Below are 8518 nucleotides of genomic sequence, written 5' to 3'. Positions count from 1 at the left end.
AATGCATGATTCCTTAATCACATAATTAGTTGTTTCCTAACTTATAATAATTGTTGTTTCTTGACTTATGAATGTGGATGATTGTGGAGCTCTTAATGAGTTTAGAATATGATCGATCCACTAGATCTTGCGTTTGCACGCACGTGTTTCATCGCTGGTCCTAGGATCTTGAGGGCCCTCTTGCAAACTCATCGCGATGGCCCCTCTAAAATCTTATAATATATAGGCGCTAATTTTACTTGCAAAGCAAAAACAAACCAATAATATATTTTGAATCTAACACCTCAATTAGAAGAAAAACATGACTACATGAGTACATAATACTATAAGTTTGGAATACTTTACAAATAAAAAATGAATAAGGAAAAAATATTGTAGCACCTGGTTTTAAGAACAAAACCAGATACACACCATATGTGAGCCCAGGTTGTCAAATCTCACATATAGCTACAAATAAGGGTAATATCAATAAACAATGCTCAATATATAATGTACTTAGTATATAGAATATAACCTTAGATAGCAAACAGCGGAAAGACAACTCCGATCTTCAAGCGAAGACTCCAAATCCACAGGGACAGCTGACTGGTGATCACAAGCCTAATTCCTCCAAACTCTAGCAATCTGGCACCCATCCAGGATTTTTATCTAAATAATTGAAAAATAAAACAAGCGTAAGTACATGTCGTACTCAACAAATATAACATGGGGTTCATGAGGCTCAAAAGGCTAACACTGGTTTAACTATGATTAGCTTTTAGTGAGTCATGATTTTAGCAATTGAGTAGCAACAAGTTTATCACAAGCCCATAAACATATGATCAGGTAAAAATGAATAATGAATAGCATAAACAGTAATCATTAGTGAGCATCTTCATCATCAGTATCATCTGTGTTCATCATCTATTCTATAAGGGTTCCAAGGCCGCACGTGACCGTGAGCACGGCTGATATACTAGTTTTACACTCTGCAGAGGTTGTACATTTTCACTGTGAGTCGTGATTTACCCTTTCGCCCGAGGCGGCCAACCTCTTGACCCACTACCAAGGAAGGTCGATGGGATTCACTATGAAGCCTTTCAAAGGTTCATCTAACAAGTTAGGACCACTAAGGTTTCCCCATCAATAAGCATGAGCCCCCCTCCAAGGAGTGACTAACAAAATACCAAGAAACCAAAGTGCACCCTCTTGGCAGGCCAAGATCATACAAACTGGAGCCCCTCTTGTGCCATAAAGGTAACCTCTAACAAGCTAGAAAAGGTCCTCATACTGAGCTAAAGCCAGAGCCATATAGCCCTCACAGCTGTATTGTAAGTCCCGGATGATCACTTACAGATAAGTCCTTAGGGAGAGGAATCGAGAGCACCATAAAATAGCCCAATGCTCTAGCCCCCTTGTTCCATGTTGGTAAAAAGCATCTTTTAATGTTTATTGCATATTACATTAGTCAAGTTACAAGATCATGGTTGTAGTTGAGCACTAGCATCATACTACTCAATACAATAACCCATAGGTGACAAGGCACAAGGTACAAAGTACTAGGAAATCCTTAGTGGCAGTCAAGGTAGACACATGTAGTATGAATTAAATGATATTAAGGTGAATAGGACAACAAGGAAGATCCCATGCTATACTTGCCTTAAACACCGATCCTTCGGTAAGCTTTAATCTTCAACGTTCTTCTTCTTCTTTTTTATCACCACGTATGTCTCACCGACTGGACGTAATCATAAAGCACCACACAAGCATCCATACAATCATACACAAAGCAAACAATAGATCTAAATTAGAACAATACACCAAACATCAAATCAAGATGAAAAATTTGTAAAACGAATCTACGTCTCGTTACGAACACACAGATGCGAAGAGCACGCTAATCGGAGCTACTATTGAAAAGATATGACTACCAAAAGATTTACTTTATACGCGAAAAAGAAAACTATTGGCTTCATTTATTTTAACTATATTAAATTATATATATATATATTGAATTAAGTCAAATTTAGATTTGAATTATAAAACTAAAGTAAAACAAATCATATTTTATTTACAAAACCTAGTTGCATAATTATTAATCATGATATGATTTTAACCATGAAATTTTAGAAATAGTAATATGGTAACCACTGTTACTAACGCATAGATCTCATTGCTATGAATCTAACGCAACTTGAATGGGTCAAAACGGAGCTAAAACGCAGAAGATATGAAATAAACAAGATTTCCTTTATTAAAATAATAGATTAAATCTAACCTCAAATTTTAAAAGTTGAAAACATATCAAACAGTAGTATGAACTTGTAGGTTATGAAATTATGAACCTATCACAAGTTGGACGGATCAAATCGGAGTTAAAACGGAGAAGTTATGGCTAAAACAAAATCAGTGGCAAATTTGTAAATAAGTGAAAACGTATTTTGAATCTAAACCGAAGAAACTACGCTTTCCAAAGAAGAAAACGTAATATATGATTACGCTGGACCGCGGGTTAATTTGCCAAAAACAAAGGGGCTCTTTAGCAAAAAGAACAGCAAAGGGGTACGTTCTAATCTGGGCCATTGATCTCAACGCGGACGGCTAAGAATGATTGTGTATTTCTATTGTATTTCTAGCTTTGTTTTTGTAAAGGAAAACAGCCACAAATAGAGCATGACATTGGAGATGATGTCATCAAGCTTTAGCTAGCAACTTGAACCACAGCAACACATGCACGGCTCACGGCCGGTGGTGCATGGCCGGTGCTTTGACGCAGCAGCGTTCTTGCGCATGCGTGTAGAGGGAGCGCAGGGAGCTGTGCGCTCATCTCGGCTGTGGCCTGTGGGTCAGGCACGGCGCCGCTGAATCAGTTGGCACCGGTGTGGGACACTACGTCAAAAAGGATTTTTAGGGGCGGCTGTAGATCATTTATAGGGGCGGTTTGTCCAACCGCCCCTATGCAAGGGTCTCTACAAATCTTGTATTTGTAGGGGCGGTTCCCAGACCGCCCCTACAAATCGATTTGTAGGGGCGGCTGGTGTTACCAACCGCCCCTACAAATTGATTTGTAGGGACAGTTGGTACTGTAGCCGCCCCTACAAATCAATTTATAGGGGCGGTCTAGGAACACCAGCCGCCCCTACAAATCGATTTGTAGGGGCGGCTACAGTACCAACCGCCCCTACAAATCATTTTCCCACAAAAAAAAATAAATTTACAATTCAAATTCGACCAGAACATATATTTTTCATGCCCACAGTACAACTGCTCAGAAGTATCTTAAAACAAGCCAAAGTATTCTATCCACTCTCAACCGAATTAACAAAGAGCCATCTCGATGGATGGCTCACAGTGCAGCAACACAATGTATCTTAAAGCAAACAAAAGTATCAGACCCACTTGCCTCTCTCTCACACAACTATATAGCACAAGATAACTTTCTTCATCATGGTGACCACTAAGACCGAGGCCCTGCAATATGAGAACTTTCAGATTGCCCTGAAAAGGAAGTACACATGAGTTGGACAATTTTCTAATACCACGTTATGGTAAGAGTTAGTCCACCTAAGTGGGAAAGGAAATTAAGAATGTAAAACTCTAACCTGGAGACCAAGAGCCCGCCCCTGAGGCAATACTTCGTTCCATGTCAGAAGAGATCTCAATCACTTCCATTGGTTGAGGACCTGTGAAGACAAGTATACAATTAACTCCAAAAAATGCACCATGTGCCATAAAGTAAAGGACACTACAATAAGCTCTGACCAGCAGAAGAGGATGACGAAGCTTTCATGGCATAAAAGGTTTCCCCCAAAGGACAAAGGTGATGGATCCCTCTCCAAGACCTCCCTCTGACGGTTGTAGGGTCGGTAGCTCTGGTGCTCTATTTCCAGGAAACCTCTGAAATCAGTCACCTTTTGCAACACCAAAAACTACCTCCATTTTGTAAATGAATTATGCAAATTGGCCACCAAAAGGAAAAGGAAACAGGATTTAAGTGACAGAAAACCGGACAGGTTTAGACAAAAACATGAAAACCTAACCAAATTATTTACTTCCATTAATTTTACTGTGCAACTGCATTAATATTCAAGCAGAGACCACACGTTTTTTTACAACATCGCAGACCACACTTTGGACCACCAGGAAAATCATTAAACAGATCCGCTCAAGTATTCTCTAGACCAGATATCAACCAAATAAAACAAGTCTAAATTGTGAAGAAAGATTGCTAGGAATAAGCCAATAGGGTTTAAACTAGCTAACAGTTTTAAAAGCAGTTTGTGCAAATGGATTTTGGGAATGATTATGTTAGGCAGTGCAATCAAACATGGTTGCTATAATCACAGAATTGATAATGCAAAAGATGAAACTAGATGGAAAAAACTGCATCTATCAAACCATTACAGAATAATAGTAAAGTCATCTGAAAAGAAATCACTGACAACCAGGACGCCATAAAATCAACAAACCTACTTACTTCCAATAACATGTAGCTTAAATTTTCCTAGACAACAAGAGAAAATTCGCAGGCAGGCAATACATTGGTGATCCAACATTCAGTTTTAAATAAACTATAAAGTACATTCTGCTATAAAAGCTCATTTTCCCCTTCTTACATTGCTGGTAAGATAAAGGGAGATTTAGATTAACTAACAGGAGAAAGTGTATTTAAGAGACTGATTATTTCATGTGTCAATTTAAAATACGTACTTAAGGCCTGACAAGGATGATTGTTCAAGTAATATTTTGGACTCAGTTCAATCCAAGCTTCCACTGCCATCTACAAAGGCAGTTCCTTAGTGCTTGCCTGATAAGAGAGGAACGATCTTGCACCTTAGGCCATTAATCTCTAGTATCAAATTATCTCGATTAACGCCACCACCCAGAGCTCGCTGGAACGTCTCTTCCACCTAAACTGGGAAAACCAGTCAGCAAATGGGCAACAAGACATGGAAGTACGTATTTCTTAATCACATATATGTAATAACCTCTTTCTCAAACTTAGAAATATGATCATCATCCTCAACCACATTGTCTCACTACCGGACTCAGTGAATTTGCCGAGTGCCAGGGGCACTCGGCAAAGCCCAATTTGCACTCGGCAAAGGCTTTGCCGAGTGCTGCACTCGGCAAAGAGCACTCGGCAAAAAAAGAGTCGGCAAAGACGTCTTTGCCGAGTGTCTTTTGTCGGGCACTCGGCAAAGCCTTTGCCGAGTGCCGACACTCGGCAAAGTTGGAACCGAAAAAAAGCCGGAAAAAATGGAAATTTTTACCCAAAAAAAATGAAATTTTTTTTTTAATTGGTGGAGGCCCCCACCGGTCAGCGCCCATCCATCTCCGGCTTTTTTCGCGTAAATTTCACGGCTACGCGGCCGACGGGATTCGAACCCAAGACCTCCCGCTGCGCACAAACCTCCTCTACCACTACACCACACTGTCACTTGTGTCTAGATTCCGTTTTAGTTCCCAATATATTATACTAAACCGAGTGTAAATTGCTTATTTGAGACCCTAAATGAATTCAAATCAAAAAGTGGTCAACTACAAAGTTTCATAACTTTTTGAGATCTACAATTTTCATTTAGTAAGTTTTTCCATCCGAGGTCGTTTGAAAAATTTGAATTTTAAATTTGAGAGATTCAAACGTAGTTTTGCATGATAAGATGATTTCAAATCAAAAAGTTGTCAACTACATAGTTTCATAACTTTTGGAGATCTACAATTTTCATTTAGGAAGTTTTTTCATCCGAGGTCGTTTGAAAAATTCAAATTTTAAAATTTTCAAATTCAAACGTCGTTTTTGCATGAAAAATGATTTCAAATCAAAATGTTGCCAACTACAAAATTTCATAACTTCTCAAGATCTACAAAGTTTATTTTGGTCATTTGTTCATCCGACATAGTCGCTTTGTCAAATGAAGAAATGACCAAAATAAACTTTGTAGATCTTGAGAAGTTATACAACTTTGTAGTTGAAAAGTTTTTCATTTGAATTCATTTAGGGCCTCAAAAATTGATTCGAAAAACTGATTTGCCGAGGGCCAAAAAAATGCACACGGCAAAATACCTCTTTGCCGAGTGCCAAAATATAGGCACTCGGCAAAATACGGCTTTGCCGAGTGCTAGAAAAAAGGCACTCGGCAAACTGAGAGTAAATTGCTTGTTTGAGGCCCTAAATGAATTCAAATCAAAAAGTGGTCAACTACAAAGTTTCATAACTTTTTGAGATCTACAATTTTCATTTAGTAAGTTTTTCCATCCGAGGTCGTTTGAAAAATTTGAATTTTAAATTTGAGAGATTCGAACATAGTTTTGCATGATAAGATGATTTCAAATCAAAAAGTTGTCAACTACATAGTTTCATAACTTTTGGAGATCTACAATTTTCATTTAGGAAGTTTTTTCATCCGAGGTCGTTTGAAAAATTCAAATTTTAAAATTTTCAAATTCAAACGTCGTTTTTGCATGACCAGATGATTTCAAATCAAAATGTTGCCAACTACAAAATTTCATAACTTATCAAGATCTATAAAGTTTATTTTGGTCATTTGTTCATCCGACGTAGTGGTAGTAACATTGTTCACAAATCTTATATATGTATCTTCTACTTTCATGAAATTAATATGAGAGATATGAGATATGTAGATTTTATGAACAACGTTATTGTCGCTTTGTCAAATGAAGAAATGACCAAAATAAACTTTGTAGATCTTGAGAAGTTATACAACTTTGTAGTTGAAAAGTTTTTCATTTGAATTCATTTAGGGCCTCAAAAATTGCTTCGAAAAAATGATTTGCCGAGGGCAAAAAAAAATGCACACGGCAAAAAGCTTCTTTGCCGAGTGCCAGAAAAAAACACTCGGCAAAGACGTATTTTGCCGTGTGTTTTTGTTTGCCGAGTGTATTTTATTTGGCACTCGGCAAACACGGTATTTGCCGAGTGCCCGATAAAATACACTCGGCAAAGCCTCGGCACTCGGCAAATCGCCGGTTTCCGGTAGTGTCTGACGAATCATCTTTATCTGGTAGAGTCGGATTGTTGGATTCATCCTCAACCACAGGTACCAGTCTAATTGGTGACATCATGAACAACAATGCAATCAGTTATAAAGATCATGGCAAAACAGTGCGCCACATTCAACAACATAATTCCATGAATGTTCCAAACTAAATCACTAAGGCAGATAAGAAAAGAAGGAAACCTCAGATGTTCCCGACTCATCTTCTTCCAAAGGAACAGTTGCTTGATCACCATTACTCCTCATACTGGAAAATGCTGCAAGGAAGAAACCAGTTCACTAAGTAGAACATGTAGGTTACAGGTCCACTGGAACAAAATGAAACTTTTGAGTGGGCAGGCACAACAACATTCGAGCAGCCACCAGGTGCGCGAGCGCCCTGGCACCCTCGGCCTGCGTGGCCCCCCGCACGACGCTCTCGAGCAGCCAGTCAAGGACGGCGCCGCCGCCCGCAGAGATGTCGGCGAGCAGCGCGGCGACCCGCAGCTCGAACCCGGACCGCACCTCATGGTTGGCAGACGAGAGCATGGACAGGAGCGACTTCCAGAGAACCCGTGCGGCCATCCACGTGTGCTGCATCCGCTCCACGACGCAGCCCGCGGAGTCCCTGGACCGCTGCAGCGTCTCCTCGAGGTTGTCAGTGGTGAGGTAGACCGCGCCCGCGGCGGCGAGGGAGAGCGTGGAGAAGGCGACGTGATCCGGTCATGCCACAAACCTAACCAAGCCACAGTGACCTAGTACATGAAGTGAGATCTAAATGAAGCGAATACGCACAAACCTGTAGGACGAGCCCTCGGCATCAGCGGATCTGACCCCGTTCCCATCGCCGAACGCAGATCTCGCGCTGCTGCCACCGGCCGCTATCTCGCCGTCCTCCTTGAGCTCGCCGAGGAGCTCCCGCATGGTGAACGGACGGGACCCCTCGGACCCGAGCGCCCTCTTCGACTCCTCCACTTCCTCCTCCTCAACCTCCGGCGGAGGCCCCTTCGGCTTTCGCGCGCCGTTCGCGAGATCCTCCGCACCGGCTGGCCTGGTCGGAGATCCTCCGCGCCATTCGGAGTGGGCTCCTCCATGGTAACTCCTCGGGGCTCGCTCGCGCGCGCGGCGGGATCTGGGAGCGGAGCCGGGAGCCGCTAAGAGAAGAGGGAGGGAGGAGAGCGGAGACAAGAGAGAGAGGGAGCCACCGTCGAGAGAGGAGGGAGAGGGAGGGGCGGATGCGGATGCGGATGCCCGAGAGGGAGTTAGGGTTAGGAATTTTTTTTCTCGGGCCGGAGGTGGCTGTTATATATACCGCGGGTATTTCTAGGGGCGGCTGGTGATTCAGCCGCCCCTACAAATGGAGACAGCAGGGGCGGCTGGTATACGAACCGCCCCTACAAATCAGACTATTAGTAGGGGCGGCTCGTATCACCAGCCGCCCCTGCTATTTCATTTGTAGGGGCGGCTGGTCTCTGGGGTTTCGAACATGTCACTGTAGGGGCGGTTCCATCACCAGCCGCCCCAACAAAAAATTTATGTCG

At 41.9% G+C, this 8518-nt stretch overlaps 1 protein-coding gene across 15 annotated transcripts; it reads right to left on the bottom strand.

Moving 5' to 3' along the window:
- Positions 1-3297: 3297 nt before the first annotated feature.
- Positions 3298-8217, bottom strand: LOC136508600 (uncharacterized). 15 transcript variants are annotated; one of them, XM_066503319.1, is made up of 7 exons: positions 7182-8217; positions 6986-7048; positions 4968-5016; positions 4787-4889; positions 3742-3859; positions 3582-3662; positions 3298-3477 (listed from the first exon to the last, which is right to left on the bottom strand). In XM_066503319.1, the coding sequence occupies exons 1-6, from the start codon at positions 7232-7234 to the stop codon at positions 3638-3640; spliced, it is 411 nt and encodes a 136-aa protein (XP_066359416.1). In that variant the 5' UTR covers positions 7235-8217; the 3' UTR covers positions 3298-3477; positions 3582-3637. The 15 variants fall into 15 exon arrangements, 9 of the variants coding, with proteins under 9 accessions (XP_066359416.1, XP_066359413.1, XP_066359414.1 ...); XM_066503316.1 differs by having other exon boundaries at positions 3582-3859; positions 7182-7255; positions 7348-8217; XM_066503317.1 differs by having other exon boundaries at positions 3582-3859; positions 7182-7255; positions 7503-8217.
- Between the last annotated feature and the right edge of the window lie 301 nt (positions 8218-8518).

The sequence above is a fragment of the Miscanthus floridulus genome, chromosome 15 (genome assembly GCF_019320115.1).
Source record: "Miscanthus floridulus cultivar M001 chromosome 15, ASM1932011v1, whole genome shotgun sequence".
Classification (NCBI taxonomy): Eukaryota; Viridiplantae; Streptophyta; class Magnoliopsida; order Poales; family Poaceae; genus Miscanthus; species Miscanthus floridulus.
Note: the sequence above shows the minus strand (reverse complement) of the source record. Positions and strands in the feature narration are given on the sequence as shown.

Excerpts from the sequence above, each read along its gene's own strand:
- LOC136508600 (XM_066503311.1), bottom strand. The coding sequence starts at position 7,822 with ATGGGAACGGGGTCAGATCCGCTGATGCCGAGGGCTCGTCCTACAG. Across the intron at positions 3,663-3,741 it reads TTCGTCATCCTCTTCTGCTG|GTCCTCAACCAATGGAAGTG; the intron begins GTCAGAGCTTAT and ends TTGTCTTCACAG. Across the intron at positions 3,478-3,581 it reads GGCGGGCTCTTGGTCTCCAG|GGCAATCTGAAAGTTCTCAT; the intron begins GTTAGAGTTTTA and ends CTTCCTTTTCAG.